At 43.9% G+C, this 23,179-nt stretch overlaps 1 protein-coding gene across 5 annotated transcripts; it reads left to right on the top strand.

Moving 5' to 3' along the window:
- The first annotated feature begins 403 nt into the window (after positions 1–403).
- Positions 404–21,677, top strand: B3GALNT1 (beta-1,3-N-acetylgalactosaminyltransferase 1 (globoside blood group)). 5 transcript variants are annotated; one of them, XM_029616259.1, is made up of 6 exons: positions 405–690; positions 2,007–2,058; positions 3,193–3,388; positions 11,185–11,424; positions 13,494–13,727; positions 15,691–21,677. In XM_029616259.1, exon 6 carries the CDS (start codon positions 15,803–15,805, stop codon positions 16,763–16,765), a length of 963 nt encoding a protein of 320 aa, XP_029472119.1. In that variant the 5' UTR covers positions 405–690; positions 2,007–2,058; positions 3,193–3,388; positions 11,185–11,424; positions 13,494–13,727; positions 15,691–15,802; the 3' UTR covers positions 16,766–21,677. The 5 variants fall into 5 exon arrangements, with proteins under 5 accessions (XP_029472122.1, XP_029472119.1, XP_029472121.1 ...); XM_029616261.1 differs by lacking the exon at positions 2,007–2,058 and having other exon boundaries at positions 405–683; positions 13,502–13,727; XM_029616258.1 differs by lacking the exon at positions 2,007–2,058 and having other exon boundaries at positions 408–683.
- The last annotated feature ends 1,502 nt before the right edge of the window (positions 21,678–23,179 follow it).

Below are 23,179 nucleotides of genomic sequence, written 5' to 3'. Positions count from 1 at the left end.
CAGAACAGGAGATTCATTGCAGGATGGAAGCCGGAAACGTAGCTTCTGCCTCTTCAGGTCAGTTAGAAAAATGATCATATTTACATGATAATTGGATCCATTCTATCATTAGTAAATCCAAAAAATATATATTTTTTTCTCACTGAGTCAGGATACATTTGTGCCAAAAGCGAAGGACAAACAACGGTTTGTTCATTTTGAAGTAAGCATCCCCTGGAAAGCCCGGCAGCTTCTACTTCCTGGTTACCTGCAGCCAATCAGCTCTTGGGGGAGGAGCAATGGCTGACCGTGCTCTCTTTCTTGTATTCTCCGCAACCCCCCCCCCCCCCCTCCCTGCGCAGCCAATCAGATGAATCCTCCCTCTCCAGCCTTGTGAGGAAAGAAGGATGAGAGGAGACCACGTTGGTTTTGCCAAGTCTTTTCTGCGCCTGCCTGCACGGTAGCCAATTAGCAGAATCCTGCCTCTGCTCGACCCCGCCCCCCGTCTCCCCTCGCCACTGCACTAGCAGTCTGCTTCCGGCAGGGGGCGGAAAGGATGGAGCTTGCTGCTTGAAAGTGAGCTCCGTGCTCGTCGCTGTCGAGCATTTCTTGCTTCGGAAGGTGTTTAGGGGCGGGCAGCGGAGTTTGCCGCCGGACTTTGACCGTGGTCTTTCCCAATTGCTGCTAGCGCGTGCCACCTCCAGGTACTGGGTGGGGAAAGCGGAGCTTGCTGCTTGCATTTGAGCTCCGTCTCCAGCCTGAAGCTGCCTGGCTGGCAGGCAGGCAGGCAGGGAGGGGAGCGGAGCTTTGCTGTACGAATGCAGTGTACGAATGCAGTGTCTCTTGCCTCAAGATGCAGGGGAGAGAGGGGGTGTGGGCCAACATCTGGCCTTTGCATGTGCTGCGCCTAAAATCAAACCCAGTTTCAGATTCACTGTTAATGAAACATGGGGATCTTGATATGTTATTTTTAAACTGCATATGTTATCGTTTTGGCTTTCTGTCTCTGACATATGACATCACAGGAGGAGAATAGTAGTAAAGGTGGAGAAACCGATAATTGAAGGGGTCCCCTGCCCCTCCTCCTTCCCCTTCCCCATGACACATACATCCCTCTTCCTCTCCGGAGTCAGATGATGCCCCATCAGGGGGAGCTGGTGAAGGAGTGAGCGATCTGTGCTGTATCTGTAGTTACTGTCATGCACATTGTGCCCGGTGGGGAAACTGGGGCATGCCTAATTGTCCATAATTTTTCTGGATTGTACATATTTTTGGGGTACTGTCCTGGAAAAAAGGAGGAGGGCTAAAATGTTCTGAAATGTCCTGATTTTTAGCCCTCATGCTGCAGGTTAGCATCTGATCCTCCCCTTCAATTATACAATAGAGTTAGGGACCTTCATTTTCAATTTTCATTTTATTTTTTCTGGAAATTTATCACTGTTTATTACAACAAACCAAAAAAATAGTCTGTTTTTACACAGATTTTCTCAATTTTTGTTTGTTGTAAAAAAAACTGATAAATTTCCAGGAAAAATACAATTGAAACTGAAAATCAATAAATATAGCAGGTGCTTTGGTAGCTACTGTACATTCAGTGTGTTTGGATATTTTTATTTTGTGTCACTTGGGCACACTTCAGTCCATGATTTAATCAGAGGCCTAACGAATGTTACAAAACAGTAATTTGGCCCCTGGGCTGGTAAAAGCAGACCTTTTTCAGAATAAAGAAGTTTGAGAACTAGTGGTCATGCTATGAGGCTCTGAAGGGGTAGACTTAGGAATAACATAGGAAAAAATTTTTTCACAGAGAAAGGATGGTGGATACATGGAATAACCTCTCAGTGGAGGTGATAGAGGCAAAAACAATGACAAAGAAAGCACGGGATCATTAATTGCAAAGAAGTGAGGGAAAAGCCAGAGATCAACTAGGGTCTAAGACACTAGCAGAAAGTAATTGAGCAAACTAGATTGTTCCTTATCTGCTATCAAATAATAGGTTTCTTTTTTTTTGTAATGGTGAAGGCTAGTAATGTCGCATGTGCGTAAACCCCATCGGTGAAGATCAGAGCCGGATTTAAGGTGAATGGCACAGTGGGTGAAAAGCACTCCCTTCACCTGATGGTGGCCCCCCCCCCCCCCTTCCAGTCTTCTCTTCAGCTGCAGTGGGATGGGATCTGCCACAGCTATGCGATTTCAGGCTTCGGTCGTGACCAGCCTGGGCCTGTCTTCAGCCTCTGCAGGGTGGAATATGCCACAGCCGGGCTGGCTGTGTCTTTGGCCGCAGCAGGATGGGATCCCAGCATGGCCATGCAATTCCTGCGGTGGGATGGGATCTTCAGTGACCACTCTGGGCCTCCACTTATCTGTCCCCATACTGTTCAGGGCACCCCCTCGGCTGAAGGCGCCCTGGGCAACCGCCCGGCTCACCCACCCCAAAAACTGGCCCTAGTGAAGATATTAAACAGCATCTCCAAATGTTTCGAAATTTGACAGTTAAAAGTTGGCAACCCTAGCTAGGCATGCCAGATGTGTCTCATGGACCCGAATGTAAGGTGGAAGAGGTGATGCTGTTGCACTTGGGCACAGGGTGGCAGTGCTCTATTTTGGGCACAGGCCAGGGTGAGCCACCTCTCTGCAGGTAGAGGCTGGAGGGAGGGAGGAATCTGGGTGAGAGCAGCCGGGAGAGGTTAAGCTGGAGGGAAGGAAGAAGTTTGGGTTATAGGTTGAAAGGAGAGTGGAAAACAACTGGGGGGACAGAGAAAAAGCTTGGGGGAGCAACGGGAAGGAAGGAAGGAAGGAGAGAGCAAAGTCAAAAGCGGGGAAAAAATGAAAAGCAAACTAATTGACAAAAATGAATTTGGAATTGTGTGGCAACTTAAAAGAGCATGTTCTGTGAAAAGAAAAGTTATGTTGAATGATACATTTAAAAAGTGATGTTTCCGTACTGCAGCAGGAGTAAAGGGATAGGAGTAGGGCTTGTACCAGGGCCACCAGTAGCTGCTTCACCCTGTCCCACAACACCATCCTCCACACCAAAGAATGTTATGCATCAAAGTGACATTAAAACGCACATTTCTGACGAGCAATTCTAGACTTGTTTAACTTTTATATCCATCTTACTTCACGTTTGCAATACAATTTTTCAGCATTATGAAAATTATTTGTAAAATATGGTAAATTTTGAGGTTTCCATAAGGAATTTTTGTATTTCAGATCGGGCAACATTGGTCAGTGCAGTAAAGGCAAGGTTTGAGCTTGGACTTGGTCTCTGGTCTTTTTCTTTCCCTGTCTTCCTTCATGGCTCCCAGGTCATGGTAATGTGAACCCAGGAGTTGCTGGACACCCGCACAGAGGGGTAACTGATGGAGGAGCAATGGGAGGTCGATAACAGCTGCCTCGTCACAACAAGGTGCACACAAAAACCGTTTCTCCCGCACATGGCTCTCTCTCCTGGCCCTATCCTCCACTGCACCTGGTATTGCTGCTGCTCTCTCTTTCTGCTTTCCTTTTCCCACCTCGCCGCAGCTGGCGGCTGTTCCTGACTTCCCCATATCCCATGAGAACTGCTGCAGAATAAGGAGATGAATGGAGGATCTGAGCAAGGGAAAAGTTGGAGCAAGCGGGCACAGCAAGTGGAAGGACCTGGGTTTGACTCCTGGGTCAGTTTTCTGCTTTCCATGTCGGTAGGGGCTGGGCCCTTTTATTTTTGTGCATGTAGCTCGTGCCTTCTTTTCATTGGTAGGTCAAGGCAAGTTACCTTCAGGTAACAGAAGTATTTTTTCCCTTTCCCCGGAGGACTTATATGCGGTGGAGGCAGGGTTTAAATCCCGGGGAAGACGAGGGGGGGACGGGACACTAAGGGAGTCGGTCATCTTGCAATGGTGACACCTGGTGAGCAGATTTAGGGCCCATGATTGCCGCATCTCTGATCCGTGGTCCCCTTGCAGGGCACTGTCTCTGCAGTGAGTGGACTGCAGTAAGTCTGAAGGGGATGGAAAATGGAAAAAAAATCTCTAGGTTGTCGAGAGGGAAGGCTTGTGAAACCAGATCCCACTCTTGATTCCAATGGAACTGAATCTCAAAGGAGCAGAGGGGAACTGTCCAAAAAAAAAAAAAAGGGGGGCTCCTGCTGTGACAGCCGCACTGGGTGGTGGAGCTCAACTTCAGGTAGAAAACTGGGGCTCCCTCAGCCAGTGGATTTCAGGTTTTCCTTGAGATTAGGATCCTTCCTTTCAAGAGCTCTGAATGTAAGCTTTTGGGGGAGGTTTCTGAGTTTGGCGTACAATTAAAATTTCGATTTGCATCATTTTATTTATTTATTTATTAGGTTTTTTATATACCGGCATTCATGATAAGATCACATCATGCCGGTTTACATTTGAACAAGGAGTGCAGAATAACAATAAAACTGAAACTAGTGCCTAGGAAATGAAGTTACAATGAACAAGGGTAATGGAACTAGGAGAAGAGAGAGAAAGGCATGAGTAGGTTAACATCATAGTTAATTATCATAGTTAATTAACATCATAGTTAATCATAATATGCATACATCATACTATGGATAAAAGAAAAAAAATTCAGTAATTTTGTACAGTATAAGGCAAGTACTAAAAATACATTCCCTGCACGTACCTGGATCAGCCCAGACCCTGGGTTATGTCACCAATCCAGCAGAGGGAGGCAGAGAACATTCTCCTGACTCTGACGTATCCCCTGGAGCACCACCTGCAGTCCCTCAGTATTTCTCTGTTCCCTGTCCGTACCTGGATCAGCCCAGACCCTGGGTTATGTCACCAATCCAGCAGAGGGAGGCAGAGAAACATTCTACTGACTCTGACGTATCCCCTGGAGCACCACCTGCAGTCCCTCAGTATTTCTCTGTTCCCTGTCCGTACCTGGATGAGCCCAGACCCTGGGTTATGTCACCAATCCAGCAGAGGGGGAGGCAGAGAAACGTTCTCCTGACTCTGATGTATACCCTGGAGCACCACCTGCAGTCCCTCAGTATTTCTCTGTTCCCTGTACGTACCTGGATCAGCCCAGACCCTGGGTTATGTCACCAATCCAGCAGAGGGAGGCAGAGAAACATTCTACTGACTCTGACGTATCCCCTGGAGCACCACCTGCAGTCCCTCAGTATTTCTCTGTTCCCTGTACGTACCTGGATCAGCCCAGACCCTGGGTTATGTCACCAATCCAGCAGAGGGAGGCAGAGAAACGTTCTCCTGACTCTGACGTATCCCCTGGAGCACCACCTGCAGTCCCTCAGTATTTCTCTGTCTCCCAGCAGAGGTGGACGTCCCTAACCCCTGCAGTCTGTGGTAGTTTGTTATTTTTTAGTCAGGTAGTTTAGGAGTTAATTGTTTGCAGGCTTTCTTTTTCTCTTGAAGAGAGCCTGTTCTTTTCATTTAAGTTATTTAAAAAAACAAACAAAAAAAAAAGGTTTTATTTTTCTTCACAGCCGTTTCACTGCCTCCCGGGAGGTTGCCAAGTCCTGGGGGGACTATCCCTCCTGGTTCTGAGGCTGCCGGAGTTGGGGAGGTTTGAACCCAGCAACCACTCCTGGCAGGGGTGATACCGGGGGGCCCGGCTCATTCACCCTACTTGGAGCAGCTCCTGGGGTCTGCGCCGTTTGGTCAGGTAAAAAAAAATAAAATAAATTATTCTTTGACAGCTGAATCGTGGTTTGCTTACCTTTTGGTGTTCGGTGGGCCTTTGCTTTTCGTCGGGGTTTCTTTTAATTTTTTTAGTTTCTTTTGTACTTTTTATTTTGCGCCGTTTTTTCCTTTATAATGCCGCGAGGCGTGGCCTGCCGCGCTTGTGGAGACGCGCGCGCGTCTCTCCAGGGAGAGTCTCTGTTCATCCTGCCTCCCCGGGGGGGGGGGAAGGCTCGTCAAGTTTACCAGTAACAAAAGGGACTCGGCCACCTCGCGCGGCCCAGCTGCTCCCCTGCCCCGGACTCATTTCGCTGCGGTGCTGGAACTGAGGCACTCTTATCTTCTCCGAGGGTGGAGACGCACAAGTTACTCAGGGTGCTTCAGACCCGCCTCCACTGTCGCCGCAGCCGGCGGTTCCTGGGGGGGAAAAGCCGTGTGAAACAGGGGCATATTTATCTGCTGACAGCCTGGAGGAGATTTCTGATTCTTCTTCTTCTGCCTTTTCAGGGGATTTTATTCGTTTTCTTCGCAAAGCTTACAAATCTAGGAAATTTCATAAAAAATGTAAGAGTCTCTCATCTGAACAGGGTTTAAAGCCACGTTCCTCTAAACGGGCTAGATCTAAGGATTTGGGAGTGGGGTCAGCTCCGAAGCGTCCCCTTCGTCCAGGTCCGGATCAGTCAATTTTTTCTTCTTCAGAGGATTCTGAGCATGTCTCTTTACCTATCCCGGACAAGTCCCTGCCGGATGGGGATTTGGATGGAGACCCTGGTTTGGGTACTAGTTCAGACCCTCACGTTGCAGATGGGGATGATCCCAAAGTAGTCCGTCTGTTTAGAAGAGAGGAACTCAGTCCCTTAATTCCAGCAATTTTACTGGAATTGGGTCTGGAGGCTCCAGTGAAGGATTCTCGGATGGGTAACTGACCCAGTGTTGCTTGGCCTTAGAGGTCCAACGACATCCTTTCCTTTTCATCTTTCTCTCACTGAACTTTTGTACCGGGAGTGGGATACTCCTGAGTTGGGTCTTAAGGTAGCACGAGCCATGGAAAAATTGAATCCATTACCTGAGGAAGCTTTGGAAAATTTAAAATTTCCTAAGGTGGATGCCGCTGTATCAGCTGTCACTAAGAAAACAACTATTCCAGTGACCGGAGCTATGGCTCTTAAAGATCTCCAAGATCGTAAGCTGGAGGTTCAGCATAAACAAATTTTTGAGGTTTCTGCTCTCGGTGTGCGGGCGGCCATGTGTAGTAGCTTGGCTTTGCGAGCTGGCCTAAGATGGGTCCAGGCTTTACAAAACAATTCTTCCCTCTCTGAAGAGGTTGCACAGGCCAGTAGACTGGAAGCTGCAGATGCTTTATATGATCTCCTTAGGACCTTGGCTCGCTCTATCGTTGCTTCAGTATCGGCTCGTAGAGTTCTCTGGTTGAGGAATTGGTCTGCAGACGCATCCTCCAAAGCTCAGTTAGGGGCTTTACCCTTTAAGGGAAAATTACTATTTGGTAAGGAATTGGAAGATTTAATTTTGTCCCTAGGGGAGAATAAGATTCACAAATTACCAGAGGACTGTCCTAGACCTCGAAGCTTTCTCCTCTCCTTTTCGGTCTAACAGAAGATTTTGTTCTTCTTGTCCGTCGGCTCCTCCAGCTAAACAGTCATCAGGTAGACAACAGAATTGGTCTCAGTCCTTTCGTGGCCGCCGCTTTGGCAGACCTGGAACTTCCCAAGCCTCAGGAGGCACAAAGTCTGCCCAATGAAATGTGGCCGGTCCTTTCTCCGGTTTCCGTCATAGGGGGCAGGCTGTCTCTGTTTTACGGGGAATGGACCAGATGTACGTCAGATCAATGGGTTCTATCAGTGATAAATCAAGGATATGCTTTAGATTTTGTTCGGCGGCTTCACCATCGCTTTCTAATTTCACCGTGTTCTTCCCTAGAAAAGCGTATCATAATCCAAGACTTTCTACAGCGTTTAAGCGACCTAGGAGCTATAGTTCCAACATAGGAACATCGGAGGGGTCGTTATTCAATTTTCTTTGTCGTTCCCAAAAAGGAAGGAACCTTTCATCCCATTCTCGATCTCAAAAGAGTCAACCTTTGGCTAAGGATTCCAAAGTTTCAGTTAGAAACTCTCCGGTCTGTCATAGCTTCGGTACACAGAGGAGAATTTCTAGCGTCTCTCGATCTCACCGAAGCTTATCTTCATATCAGCATTTGCTCCGATCATCAGAAGTTTCTCAGGTTTTGCATTCTAGGGCAACATTATCAATTCAGGGCTCTTCCGTTCGGATTAGCCACAGCTCCTAGAACATTTACCAAGATAATGGTTGTGGTGGCCGCACAACTCAGGAAGGAGGGCCTGTTGGTACATCCGTACCTGGACGACTGGTTAATTCGAGCAAAGTCGGAATCTCTTTGTTGTTCTACAATCAACGGGGTAATCAGCCTTCTGCAGACTCTAGGCTGGGTGATCAACAAAGACAAGAGTCACCTAGTTCCTTCCCAATCTCTGGAGTTTTTGGGTGCACGGTTCAACACTCATCAAGGGAACGTGTTCCTTCCAGAGCATCGCCTTCTCAAGCTTCAAACACAAATTCGAGACTTACTGTCTATTCCTATTCCATGTGTGCGGGATTACTTGATAGTTTTAGGCTCAATGACCTCTACTCTGGAGTCTGTTCCCTGGGCCTTTGCACATATGAGACCACTTCAGTCTGCATTGCTTTCATGCTGGAATCCGGTTTCGGAACTATACCACCTTCCCCTTCCTCTTACAGAGGCGGCTCGTTCCAGCCTAGATTGGTGGTTACAGCCAGCGAATCTACAAAGGGGTGTAACTGCTGGGGAGCGGTATGTCGGAAAACATCTGTTCAAGGTCAGTGGTCCGAAGAGGAAGCGCAGTGGTTGATCAATCAGTTAGAGACCAGAGCGGTTCGTTTAGCCTTGATTGCTCTTCAACCTCTCCTTTGTGGGAAGTCGGTCCGGGTTCTTTCCGACAATGTGACCACGGTAGAGTACATCAACCGCCAGGGAGGAACCCGAAGTTTCCTAGTAGCACAGGAAGCACGACAGCTGATTACCTGGGCGGAACAATACCTGCTCAGCATCGCAGCCTCACACATTGCTGGGGCGGACAACGTTCAAGCTGATTTTCTCAGTCGACATCATCTCGATCCAGGCGAGTGGGAACTGTGCGAGGAAGCCTATCAAATGATATGCAATGGATCTCATGGCCACATTTCAGAATACCAAAGACCCTCTGTTCTTCAGCCGCAGGAGGGAAAGAGGAGCGGAAGGAGTAGACGCTCTGGAACTTCCTTGGCCAAGGGATGTTCTTCTCTATGTGTTTCCACCCTGGCCTCTGATCGGCAAGGTTCTGCGTCAGATAGAAGTTCAACAAGTCGATGTTGTTTTAGTGGCTCCGGAGTGGCCACACCGTCCGTGGTTCGCGGACCTGGTCAGTCTAGCACTGGACGGTCCCCTACGATTTCGAGATCTACCGCGCCTTCTGTCTCAGGGTCCGGTTTGTTTGGAAGAGGTCGAACACTTCTTTCTAGCAGCATGGCTTTTGAAAGGCGTCAGTTAAAGAATAAAGGTTATTCAGATGCCGTAGTAACTACTTTATTACGTTCTAGAAAGCCTTCCTCATCTTTGGCTTATGCAAGGGTGTGGAAGGTTTTCGAATCTTGGTGTAATGAGCATCAAGTAGATCCAGTTCACTCTTCTGTATTAAATATTTTATCTTTTTTACAAGACGGATTAACCAAGGGTTTGTCCTGTAGTTCCTTACGGGTACAAGTGGCAGCACTTGGATGTTTTCGTGGTAAGGTTCAGGGATTATCCTTGGCTACGCATCCGGATGTAGCGTGTTTTCTCAAAGGCGCACAACATCTACGTCCACCATTTCGGAATCCTTGTCCTGCTTGGAGTTTGAATTTGGTTCTTAGGGCTCTGTGTTCGGCTCCCTTTGAACCCCTTAATCATGCGACTTTGAAAGATCTTACGTTGAAAGTGGTGTTTCTTGTGGCCATTTCTTCAGCTCGTAGAATTTCAGAGTTGCAGGCTTTGTCTTGCAGAGAGCCTTTTCTTAGAATTTCTGATACAGAAATTTCATTACGAACTGTACCATCTTGTTTACCTAAGGTAGTGTCTTCTTTCCATTTAAATCAGTCCGTAGAGCTTCCAGCTTTTCCGTGTTTAGATCGTTTGGATCCTTCCTCTAAGGATCTTAAAAAATTGGATGTGCGACGAGTACTGCTGTGTTATCTTGAAGTTACAGTTTTCGGTTGTCTGATCATTTGTTTGTTTTGTGGAGTGGCCCTCGCAAGGGTCATAAGGTTTCTAAAGCTACTATTGCTCGTTGGTTAAAAGAGACAATTCGTTCAGCTTATCTTCTAGCTCATCTTCCTGAAGGTTTGAGAGCTCATTCCACTAGGTCACAGGCTACCTCTTGGGCAGAATGTCAGTTAGTTTCTCCTCAGGAGATTTGTAAGGCAGCGACTTGGAAGTCGTTGCATATTTTTGCTCATCATTACCGCTTGGATGTTCACGCTCCAAGTTCGGCAGCCTTCGGAGAGAGTGTTCTCCGAGCGGGGCTCTCTGGGTCCCACCCTAATTGAATCAGCTCTGGTACATCCCAGGGTCTGGACTGCTCCAGGTACGTACAGGGAAATGAAAATTGGTTCTTACCTGCTAATTTTCGTTCCTGTAGTACCATGGATCAGTCCAGATGCCCGCCCTTTATGTCTATGTATTATATTTTATCTTTTTGGAGAGTCCGCTCGTTCACTGTGTGGATGTCTAAACCGCCTTTCATGCTGTCTGTTTTTCTTAATGTTTTCTTGTTTATTCCCAAGATTTTTTTGGGGGATTCTGCTTCTATTTAGGATTTGTGAGTTGGAAATTCGTTATCCTGTTTAGATAGCTAGTTAGTATTTTAGCAGTTACATTTCTGCTTTGATACTGTTCAGTACTGATGTACTGAGGTGGTGCTCCAGGGTATACGTCAGAGTCAGTAGAATGTTTTCTCTGCCTCCCACTGCTGGATTGGTGACATAACCCAGGGACTGGACTGATCCATGGTACTTCAGGAACGAAAATTAGTAGGTAAGAACCAATTTTCCTCTACAATCCTCTCATAAGAGAGCGTGCACTAAAATAGTTAAAATCTCCTAGTAATACTGTTCTATCATTCATAAAATAATAAGCAATATCCCTAGCTGTCTCCCATATACACTTTTTATTTGCCTCCCTGAACTTTTCAGGTAGTATAAATCGCCCCTTCTTTCTATAAAGTAAGTGCATTGTATCACTGCTATCACTCCTCCAGGAGGTAGATCTGTCTGGTGACCCGATGCAAAGGAGATTGAACTTTAATTATCCTGTTCTTAGTGACTATCAATTCAATTTAAGGCAAGGAAGTTGTTCCTACTCTTTGTTTGTACCTCTTTGTTTGTACCTATTTGTTTGTACCTCTTTGAGTAACAAAGTCTGTTTTGTTTTGTTTTCTATTTTTCCCTCCGGGAACTGTGTTCCCTTGGCACCCAGGACTCAGTATCCAGTTTAGTGGAAAAGAAGGAGTCTTTCACGCTGAAGGGACCTGAAGATTGGAGCAGTGATCTAAGAGGACTGAGTCTCTGCCTTTCGCCCAGGAAGGAGAGAGCTGAAGGCATTTTTGTTTTGAAACGTTGTTGTGGACTCCAGCGGGGTTTTTGCTTGAGAGGAGAGGGCCCACAGGTGCTTCCAGAGAGAAAGAGAGCTGAAGTAAATAAGAGGACTTCAGGAAAGGTATGGGATTTGGAACTGAATTCTAACCGCTTTCTGGTGGGGAGCGACTTGTACATAACGTGGGAGTGCACATAGAATGGCTTGAACAGAGACGTCTGCACTAACGGCAATCTGAGTGCTGGAAAAGGGGGAGGCGTTCAAGACGTAAGAGATTGGCTTCAAAAAGGAATCCAAAGACTTTACAAAAGAAGTGGAGTCACAAATGTATTTCATCTTCTTCTTCTTCTTCACTACTGAGCTCTGCTGTAAAAAAGGAAATCTTCATTCAGTTAATCAACTGTCAGTGAAGGAGCTGGAAACCACCTTACTGTCAGTGTGATGTTTGCTGTTTACTAACAGGCCGATACAGAAAAATGTGCGGGAGAGCCGGCGAGCGCCCGCTCTCCCGGCGCGCACACAGGCCACTCTCCTGGGCGCGCGATTCAGGAGGGTGGCCTATGCAAATTAGGGCCCATGGCATCTGGTCTCAAACCCGCTGACAGCCACGGGTTCGGAAAACTGACGCCGGCATAATTGAGTGTCCGTCTTCCGGGCCGTGGGCCGATTTAAAAAAAATGTTTTGTTTTGTTTTTTAATTTTAATTTTTGGGGCCTCCGACTTAATATCGCTATGACATTAAGTCGGAGGGTGTACAGAAAAGCATTTTTTTCTGGTTTTCTGTGCACTTCCCCGGCACCGGCAGAAATTAACGCCTGCCTTTGGGCAGACGTTAATTTTTGAAAGTAAAATGTGCGCTCCACACAGAGCGCACTGTACTGTCTCGGCCCATAAGGCTGAGGATGGGACTGGTATTGAAGTAACTGCAAAAGAGCCTTGAGGCTTCGGCCTCCGCCTCCCACAGATTTAATGCTATCCATGGAGAGACTGACAGGCCAATACAAGAACCCGTGCATTAAGAGCCCGTGTGCTGAATTGCAGTGCCCAGTTTGAACGCACAGGTTACATTCTTTTTTTTTTTTTTTTTTTTTTTTTTTTTAACTCCCGATGCAGTAAGCTAATGCATCGGAGTTAAAATGTACGTACGCCTATTCAGTGTGCACGGTCAGCACAGGCTGAAGGCATGTTTCAACTTGGGGAAGAGCTGAACAGGAGAGCAGGTATAGGAGTGCATCTTTTCCTGTGCTCCTAGCTGGCTGTCTGGTCACGGCTAGGCTTAAAAACATAAGCGCACTGTCGAGCCTCTGCCGCTTGTCCTTGCGGGTAGTGGGGGGGAGTCCTGGCGACGGATCCAGCATTAGAAACTTTACTCCACTTCTGACCAAGAGCAAAGTTTCTAGCGCTAAGAAACTGTGTACTCAGCCAGCGCACCTCTCTGCACTGGAAGGAAATGCTTAATGCCCTCATTTGCATGGCCTTCCCGTGTGAGGGCGCTGAGCTGAGTGCACATTTTGTGCAGGTAAAACGTCTTCCTTCATCGGGAATAATCTGCGCCCAAGTTTGGGTAAAACCGGGCGTTTGGCTGAATGCACTTTATTGCATTGGACTGTGACAGAATTGGGCACAGAAAGGGTCCATTTCTCTTCCTACGTGCCCCTATAGAAGGATCTGTCCCGTCCAGGGGTTACATAGAGAAGGGACCATAAAGAAAAAAAAAATATACCCAGTCACTTAGGGCCTGGTTTTAAAAAAACATTTACACGCTTACAATTTTTTAAACATGTAAATGCACTTTACCCCATAAGTGGGCTTTTGCAAATCACTGCAATATAGGCCATTGAATTGTCCATAGCATAATTACGTGTAAGTGCATTTTACATGTATAAATGCTTTTTAAAATTGTTACATTTATGCACGTAACTCTTTAAAGATTACCTCTTTATTGAGTAGGGTCATTTTTAAGCTAATTTTATATTGTGCATTATAGCACAGTTACAGGATGTATTGCATTTTGTTTATTTTATTTCATTAGCATATTTTATGATTTTGTGGCGTAACACACATCGAGCACTGGTTTACCCGTAGAAAAGCATGTGCCAAATTAAAATATTAAATAATTTCTGGTAACGATAGTGACAGTGGTCAATACTCCCATATAGAAAACAATTGACGTGCTGTTTTATTTCTTCAAGCAAAACAGAAACTGCATTTTGAAGATGTCCATTTGAGGCAGTGGTGGCTGACGTTTAGAGAACCAATGACATCTCAAGATCTCTTTTCAAGATCAACTATTGAGAAGGAGCCATGACGTTTTAAGAGCATTTAACATCTATGCACTTTTCTTACACGCTTGGTCATCGGACATCTTTCTTGGTTTGCACACTGCAGAGCGGAGATCAACATGAGATGCATTCCAAAGTTTTATAGTAAGCTTTTTTTGTCAATTAAATATTTGTTTTCTCTTGATTCTGTTCCCTTCTTTGCTGAAGTATCTTGCTTTTATCTCCTAAAATATTTAATGTCATAATTGTTTTAATCTGCTAAGTGGGTGAGGCTGTCACATGATCTAGATTTCTTAAAAGATCAAGTTGCCAATTTCTTGGTTGCTTTGCTATTTTGTTCTTATTTTGGGGTCTTTTCTTTTTGATCATTCAAATAAATGTATGCTTTGTTAGAATAGGGTTTACCTTTTTAAAGTGGCCAGTTTCTGACCCATCTCAACCCAAGTGCACTTTTCACTTGTTCAAGCTGCATTTGGGTTTGACATGTATTTGTGTGATGCCCTCGTGGGCTTCTGAGAAGGAGTCAGCACAGCAGCAGCCTCAGTTGAAGGACATGGACGGCTCAACTTCATCTCCCCAGGAATGAAATATAAATTGGAACTTAAAAGAGGAGACCTTTATCTTATTCTATTTTAAATGAACCTTAATTATCTAATGGAATACAAAACAAGTCCAAACCATATCAGCAAGGCGTTAACTTTGCTGATATGTCTGCCATTAATTTAGGGATGTTCAAACATATTATTGTTTGATGTATGTGTGCTCTCTTTTTAATTATTCCTCCCATTGATACAGTTCATATGAAAACTATTTATCATGTTACTTATTTTGTGAAAATGCACGATCCATAGATCATGCCATTTGTCCCTTAGATGTCTGCACTACGTTTTTTCGGGTGGGGGGTAGGAAGAGAAAGTGGTGCTATCTCCAAGTGGACTGCTTGGCCTCTCTAGTTTAGTTTATCGCTAGTGAAGTGGTATTTTTATTATTGTGCACTGGCTGCCTTTGAATACCTAATGCCTTTTTTTCCTGGCCATAGTCCCAAATTACTTTCAAACATCCAGGAACGTTTACTTTTAGTAGAGGATTATAAGTTTGGATTTTATAGTTCCTTCAAACAAACAAGATCGGAGTAGAGTTCACAGCTTACTATTTCAGTTGCATTCACTTTACTGTAGATAAAGTGGCAGCATGCTTCCGGGAACATTGTTATAGTTAAGCAAGTAATTCCAAGCAAAGGGAGGCACAGTGACTTAGTCAGGCTCTTACTGACAGCACATGGCAGAAAGGAGGCTCCCACTGAGAACGGGTTTTTCCTGTTTTTTTGTTGTTGTTTGTTTTAATAAAAGGTTTAATCCGCCCCAATGGAGTTGGGTATTAGGTTCTCGTTCTCAGCCAAAACACCAAGAACAGAAGATCCTTAGCTCATGAACAGAAGATCCTTAGCTCACAGCTCAGATCCTATATGTGATCTGAGCCAAAAGACTGAAGTATTTGACTTTCTGATCACATTATTCTGTCCATTGCCTAGGCTATACCCCCTTTTCTATTTAACCAGTGAGTGTTATCAGGGTTTATAGACTGTGTACCTACGTGTTAGTCCATTATTTAAATTGATGTTTTTTTTAAAATTACAATATAAAATATAGAAACTCTGTGATAAATTAAGATAAATAGAAATATAGCACTTATTACCCTATTACATATGGTTTTTAATGGATTCTCCCAGTTCTGTGTTTCAAAAAATGTTTTAATATTTCTGACCTTAAATTGTGTGTATAGTGCAACAGATAGCTAAACAGCAGTTTTGTGACAGACCAAATACTTGTTTTGACACTTTAAATCTCTAGGTAGATAATTAAGCAAATTATTTAATGTACCTTGGCAATATATGGAAGTTCTGTCCTAAGCTTTGATGGAAATTCTGTTGTTTTTTTTAATACTGATGATGTTATTTGTTTAGCTCCATTAAGTCTATAAGTCTTTAAGTTGAATTTAAGCTTTAGCATATTATTATTATTTCTCTTTACTAACAAATGAACCAAATTTGTAAAAAGTGTATTTAATATTTAGATCTTGTTGATCACTTTGGTTGCATCTGTTTTAGAGACCAATAAGGAACAGCTGGCTTGTGAACATTTTGCCTTGGAACTTGAAAAGCATTCAGAGATACTACTGATTTACTCACCTTTACTGTGTAAAGCCTTCAGGGATACTCCATGGCTCTCAAGTATTTGCAGCTCTGTGTTCTAGTCCTTGCAGGACTGTCCATCTCAACTGTAATATGGTTCTTGGCACAGCCCTCACCTGCCGTGATTGAGACTGTGAACTGGATGTATTTCTATGAGTATGAACCAGTTCACAAGAAAACTTTCGCCTTCACGCTGCGCGAGCGTGTCAGATGTAAAGACAGAAATCCATTTCTGGTTATTTTGGTGACTTCAAGGCCTAATGATGTGAAAGCAAGACAGGCCATCAGGAAAACTTGGGGTTCAAATCAAACTTGGTGGGGACAAGAAGTTATAACCTTGTTCTTAGTAGGTCATGATACCCAAGCAGAGGACAAAACAAGGTCATTAACAATAGAAGAAGAAAGTATTTTGTTTGGCGATATAATACGTCAGGATTTTCTGGACACTTATAACAACCTAACCTTGAAAACAATAATGGCATTTAGATGGACTTCCGAATTTTGCTCCAACACGAAGTACATTATGAAAGCTGATTCAGATGTGTTTGTCAACACTGGCAACCTAGTGAGATTTCTCTTAAATTTTAATTCATCAGAGAGCCTATTTACTGGTTTCCCATTGATTGACAATAATTCTTACCGAGGATTTTATAAAAAAGCCTTCATTTCTTACGAAGAATACCCTTTCAGGTTGTATCCACCGTATTGTAGTGGTCTGGGATATGTACTATCCAGTGAGCTGGCACTGAGGATTCATGAAACTATGAGCCATATTAAACCTATTAAATTTGAAGATGCTTATATTGGGATTTGCTTACAAAAGCTAGGAGTGAATGTTTACATTCCAGAAGATACAGAACTTTTCTTTCTGTACAAAATTAATTTTAATATTTGTAGATACAAACATTTGATAGCAGTGCATGGATTAACATCCAGTGAGCTCATTGAGTTTTGGCAGGACATAAAAAATTCTAGATTTGTCTGTAAGTGATTCTTGTTCGGAGGGAGTACTAGGAGCAGAAGGTGATTTTTACTGATGACTGAAGAGGATCTGTAAGTATTGCTTTGGTGGGAAATTTTGAGGTTGATTATTCAAAAGCCACTTAAAAGGATAACTGAAAAGTTATTTGTTTAAATGGCTACCTGGCATAACTTATGCGGCTGGAATTTAGCCTCATAAGTCTAGGGCGGGCGGGAAATGTGTCCAGGTAGAACAGAGAGAAAGGTGTACGTTATGCAGTTAACTGTAATATTCGGAGTTAGCCGCTTAACTTACATGGCTAACTCTGGTTGGGCCTAGGTCTGTCCTAAAGTTAGCCGATTAAACATAGCTGGCTAACTAATAGGGTCATTCATCAAAATGTGTTATGGCGTTAACGCATGCTATAATCATGTTATTGCATGGCGCGAATGCAGAGTTTTTGAAGGGGCGGGATTGGGAAGGATTTGAGCGGGATTAATTAAAATGATGGGCAATGTCGCACTGTGCGAAAGCATATTTCCTAGCGTGTAGCCAGATGGACTCAGGACCAATGGGTTATATGCTCCCTTGCTATCAGATGGAGATGGAGTCAGGTTTCAAAGCTGACGTCACCCGAGATACACTCCTGCAGTGACCTTAGCCATTCAATATCTCTCTGTCTCCTAGCAGATGTAGACATGCTATCCCTGCACCAGCAGCAGTGTTTAGCGGGATTGCAGCACTAGTTGGAAGGAGAAATTCAAACTTTACCTCTAAGTAATTCAGCTTTATTTATTTAGTTAGTGTTTTTTATAGACCGACATTCGTTGGGAACATTACATCGGTTTCCAAGTATCAAAAAACAGCAACTGGCTTTACAGTAAAACTGAAAACAAAATCAGGGTACAAAAACAGCATCAGGCTTTACAATAACATTGAAATCAAACCAGGAGCGGGGGAAAAGCTATATAAAAGATAAACCTAAATAAACAGATAAGAGGGAAAGGTAGGGATAGAATGGAGGTGGAATTACAGAGATGAGAGCTATACACTACAAAAAGATAATTAAAAAAGGTAAGATGAGTAGGGGGATTCCAGTATATTTATAATAAAATGCATTGAGATATTTACAATAAATTTTATTAAGATCTGAATAAAAGTGAAAGCTATTTAGAATATGGTCAACGTAGTACAGATATAACAGTAATGTAATGTATCAAGAAGTACATAGGAATAGGTATTGAGATATCAACATGGTACAGAAGTCAGGAATTGAAATAAATAAACATGGAGCTGAATTACTGGTCAAAATGGCAAATAGGCATAGGTATTGCAGAGGAAATGATAATTAAGAGATGATTTGCGAGTTGAAGTAGGGTAAAATAGAATAGAGAGCATTAAATGGAGACACCGGAGGCATGGTATAGATAGAATAGCGAGCATTAAATGGAGACGCCAGGGGCATGATAAAGACAGAAAAAACAAAATGAGGGAGGCGGTGTTAGAGGAATGATAAGACTAGCGAAGGAAGTCCTAGGTTTAGAAAAAAATGGGAGAGCTGCATGGAGAGGATTTCAAATGGGAAAATATGTAGGAGGTTGTTAAGATGAGTCAAGTAAAGGCCTGCTTGAACAGCCAAGTTTTAAGTTTTTGTTTAAATTTTTTTGGACACTGTTCTTGGCATAAGTCAGTTGGCATGGTGTTCCATAATGCAGGGCCTGCAATAGATAGTGAGCATTCTTTAGTGGAGGTGAGGCGGGTGAGTTTGGGTGAAGGTGTGTGTATTGTTGCCTTGTAATGTGATCTGGTGGGTCTAGTGGTGGTGCAAAACTGAAAGTAGTTGTTAAACCAGAGCAGGCTTGGGTTGTGAAGGGATTTGTGTATGAGTGAAAGTGTCTTAAATTGGATTCGGGAGGAGATTGGGAACCAGTGCAGTTGTTTGAGAATTGGGGTAATATGCTCTTTTTTGCGGGTGCCAGTTAGAATGCGTGCAGTGGCATTTTGAAGAATTTGGAGAGGGGCGATGGTGTTTTTGGGAAGGCCGAGGGGTATGGCGTTGGCGTAATCAATTTTGGAAAGAATGATGGACTGTAGTACTGAGTGGAAGTCATTGAGGAGCAGAAGGGGGTTTAAGTTTTTTTAGTGTGTGGAGCTTAAAATAGCAATCTTTTAATGTGGAGTTGATACATTTTTTTTAGATTGAATTGTGTGTCAAGCATGACGCCTAAGTCCCGTACGTGTTGGGAAAATGAGATGTTGGAGGGGAGAGTGTTGGAAGGTGAGGGATTGATAATGTTGGGTTGGGGTACAATAATCATGAGTTCTGTTTTATTGGTGTTGAGCTAGGTTGATGTTAGTAAGGAGATTATTGATGGTGGAGAGGGCAGATTCCCATGTATTAAGGGCCTTGGGTATGGAGTCAGTGATGGGTATGATGATTTGCACGTCGTCTGCATATACGAAGTGCAGGAGACCGAGATCTGAGAGGAGGTGGCAGAGGGGCAGCAGGTATATGTTGAAAAGTGTGGAGGAAAGGGAGGAGCCTTGCGGCACACCTCGTGTTATATTGATTGCCCCAGACTCACTATTTCCTATTTTGACTTTGAAATGTCTACTGCTAAGGTAGGATTTGAACCAGTGAAGTGGGATTCCAGAGATGCCAATTTCAATGAGCCGGTCGATTAGAATGTTGTGGCTGATGGTATCAAAAGCTGAGGAAATGTCTAGTAGGGCAAGAATGTATGAATGACCTTTATCAAGGCCTTTAAGGAGGTAATCAGAAATGGAGGTCAGGAGTGTCTCTGTACTGAAATGTTTACGGAAACTGTGTTGAGATGGGAAAAGAAGGTGGTGTTGCTCTAGATATTCGGTTAGTTGCAAGTTAACGGTTTTTTCAAGAATTTTTGCTAAGAAGGGTAAATTGGATATGGGGTGGTAGTTGGCCAGTTCAGAAGGGTCGAGTTTGGATTTCTTTAGTATGGGCTTGACGATGGCTTGTTTAAGAGGAGTAGGAACATTTCCAAGGGTGATAGAGCTGTTAATGATATTAGCTATAGGTTGAGATATTATGTTGGGGATGGACAGGAAGGATTTGGTGAGAATCGTATCTGGCTTACCTTGGAGATCCTCTGTGTTTACCCATGCTTTCTTGAAATCAGTTGCTGTTTTTTGCCTTCCACCTCCCCAGGAAGGCTGTTCCATGCATCCACCATCGTCTCTGTAAAGAAATATTTCCTTAGATTAATCCTACCCCATTTCATTCTCATCCTATGACCCCCCCCCTCCCCCTCGGTCTAGAGCCTCTTTTCCTTTTTTTCCTGTGCATGGAAACCTTGGAGATATTTAAATGTCTCCTCTTATTTCCCATATCCCAATACATTTCAAAAAAAGATATGACTGAACTGGAAAAGTACAGAGTGACCTGGAGGAGGTGACATCACCTCCAGAGATGGCAGCCTAATAATGGAGCTCCCGATATGACACTATTCTGACATTCTGACATTTCAGTGCCATTCTGACAATTCAATGCCATTCTGACATTGAATTTGCTTACCTCGGCAGTGTGAACAGATGAGTGTTTCAGTTTGATCCCCGTTACGTCGCAACCGAAGGAAAAAAATGGATTTGAGGAAGTTCTCCTTTGCCTGCCAGGATGCTTCTCAGGCCCTCGACTGCGGCAAAGACAAAGACATGGCTGCTGCTGCCCACGATTCCAATGCGGCGGAAGACGAGATTTGCCCTGGAGATGAGGCAGAGGGGGATACCCTCACGGGTGGATTTCCGCCGATGCTTTGCCAAAATTCGTAGGACATGGAGAATATCAAAAGGAGTTCAGCATCATGTTTGCAGAGCTGTGGGGTGAAGTTGCAGATCTCGGTAATTGCGTGGTGAAGGTGGAATCACAGGCGGAAGAGCAATCCACTGATGCAGTGTCATGCCGGGAAGAAGTGTCAGGTCTTTTCCCATTCATTGGTGGAGATGGAAGAGCATATGGAGGACCTAGAGAATAAGTCCAGGAGTTCGAATCTGCACTTTCGGGGTGTCCTGAACTGCCTGCATTTAAAGATTGTTTACAGGTAGAAACTAGTATTTGCACCCAAGTGCTGGATTCTGAAGATGTGGCTGCGCCTCTGCCTGATATTAAACTTGAGAGAGCACACAGAGCCCTTGGCCAACCCAGAGGCAACTTCCCTCGTGATGATTAGTAGTCTGCTTTCATGACTTTACTCTGAAGGAGAAGGTGGCCATGATGACCAGGAAAAAAGGCCAAATTATATGTAATGTCCATCAGGAGGACATTTTTCAAGATCTTTCTCTGATTACCATTTGTAAACTCAGAGCTTTTCAGGATATTCTTACTATTTTGAAGCGTGAGGACATCTCTTACAGATGGACTTTTCCAGTTGGCCTTCACTTTACTATTAAAGACCAATCAACTAAAGTGAAAACAGTGGAAGCTACAGTGGAGTTTCTGCGTAAAGCTGGTATTTCTATTCCATTGGGAGAGTCCACAGCAGATACTGGTTCTCATTGGAAAAGAAGAATAATTGGCCTAAATGGCAGAGGGTTCAAGGGTCCAGTTGGCGACTCAGAAGGCAGCCAGACTCACACTTGTCACCTGGACTGGCGAGTGTTGGATGAACAATGTCTATCGGGGACATTTTATGTGTTTTATCCTTATATTTATGTTATGTCTTCTGATATGAGTTCTGTCTCATTCACTATTGTGGCAGATAAACCTTACCTTTTTTTAAGGTTGGGTTTAATGTTATCACAGTTAGGATGATATTCGGTGTGAGCTGTTTTCAGTTTGATTTTTTTAACTCTTTGATGGGGTTTGGGGGCTAATGCCATGTTTGGTGTCTTCCTCCCAGGGGGATTATGCACCTCGTGGGAGTGAGGTGTAGAATAAAATTTGGGAACAGGGGTAGTGGGGGGGGTGGGGGGGCTGGGGTTGAGATTTCTTCCAGGGTTAGGATTTCCTTGTGTATTTTAAGGCCTTTGTTAATCTGATTTTACATATGGGTGTGTCTGTAAGGCTGGTTTGGCGGTTGGTGGGGAAGTCTGGGGGTTGTCTTTTTGAAATGTTTCTCATTTTCTTATTGATGGGGACTCTTAAGATTATATCTTTAAATCCTAAGGGTCTCAATTCCCCCATTAAATGAAAATTGCTATTCAAGGAGGTGGAAGGCCTGGGGGCAAATGTGATTTTCTGCCAAGTAACGCAATTTAGGGCAAGAGTTTTACATCGCATGGGTTCCAAAAGGTACCCTCTTCAATTTTTTGCTCCAGTGACCAAAGATGATAAATATTGTGGAGTGGGGATTTTAATTCGCTCATAATTTAATTGTTGATGTGAAGTCTGTTCTTCGAGATATTAATGGTAGGGTTTTGATTTTAAAGGTATCCATTAATGGGGAGCTGTTCACTTTGGTGAACCTATATGTCCCGAATGCTTGACAGGGAGTCTTCTTTCAGATTCTAATGGATACCTTGCATGGCTGGGCAGAAGGTCACGTTTTATAAGGGGGGGATTTTAATCTTACTCGCTATCCTTTTCTGGATAACTCATCTGGTACAGGGGGTGTGGCTCGTTCTTAGTGACGCTTTCAAAAAATGTGATCAATGTTTGGGGGTAATGACATCTGAATGTTGAAGAATCCTTCTTTAAGAGATTACACTTTCTACTCAGCACCCCATGATTCCTATTCACATATTGATTATTTTTTATTGGACAAAATGTTGTTGGGAGATGTTCACGCTACTGATATTGGACGCATCACGTGGTCCAATCGTGAGTTGATCTGGGTGGAGTTTCAGGTGGGCCCAGTGCAGCCAGGAAGCAGTTTTTGGAGGTTAAACGACTCCTTACTTTTTGATAAGGAGTTTAATGCAGTTCTTATTCAGGATAATGAGGATTATTTCTCATTTAATGATACAGGGGATGTTAGCCCAGCGACCCTGTTATTAGGGGGAAACTTATCTCTTGCGCCTCTTTCCTTAAAAAAAAAAACAGAAGGTAGAGCGGAGGTTGGTTTGATGCTCCATATAGGTAAACTGGAAGTCCAACATAAACAAAGTAGGGAAGCTCATATTAAGACGACCCTAGATACGGCTCGACAAGAGTTGCAGGCTTTGGACTTGGCAGAGATTGATTCTCAAATGCGGAGAGTGAAGCAACAATTTTTTGAACATGGTAACAAGGCTGGATGTCTTCTGGCCAGGCATCTTAAATCCCAAGCTATGCAAAATCAGTTCCTTAAAATCAAGGATAAAGTGGGCAATATGATCAATGATAAGTAGATTTCCAATTGTTTTGTTCAATTTTATGGGGAACTCCGTGTCTGATAGTGGTATACTTGATTCAGACATTGCAAACTATCTACAGAAACATAGAAACATAGAAATGATGGCAGAAGAAGACCAACAGGCCCATCCAGTCTG

The sequence above is a fragment of the Rhinatrema bivittatum genome, chromosome 9 (genome assembly GCF_901001135.1).
Source record: "Rhinatrema bivittatum chromosome 9, aRhiBiv1.1, whole genome shotgun sequence".
Classification (NCBI taxonomy): domain Eukaryota; kingdom Metazoa; phylum Chordata; class Amphibia; order Gymnophiona; family Rhinatrematidae; genus Rhinatrema; species Rhinatrema bivittatum.
The sequence above is the reverse complement of the archived record's forward strand: the minus strand, read 5'-3'. Positions and strand labels throughout refer to the sequence as shown.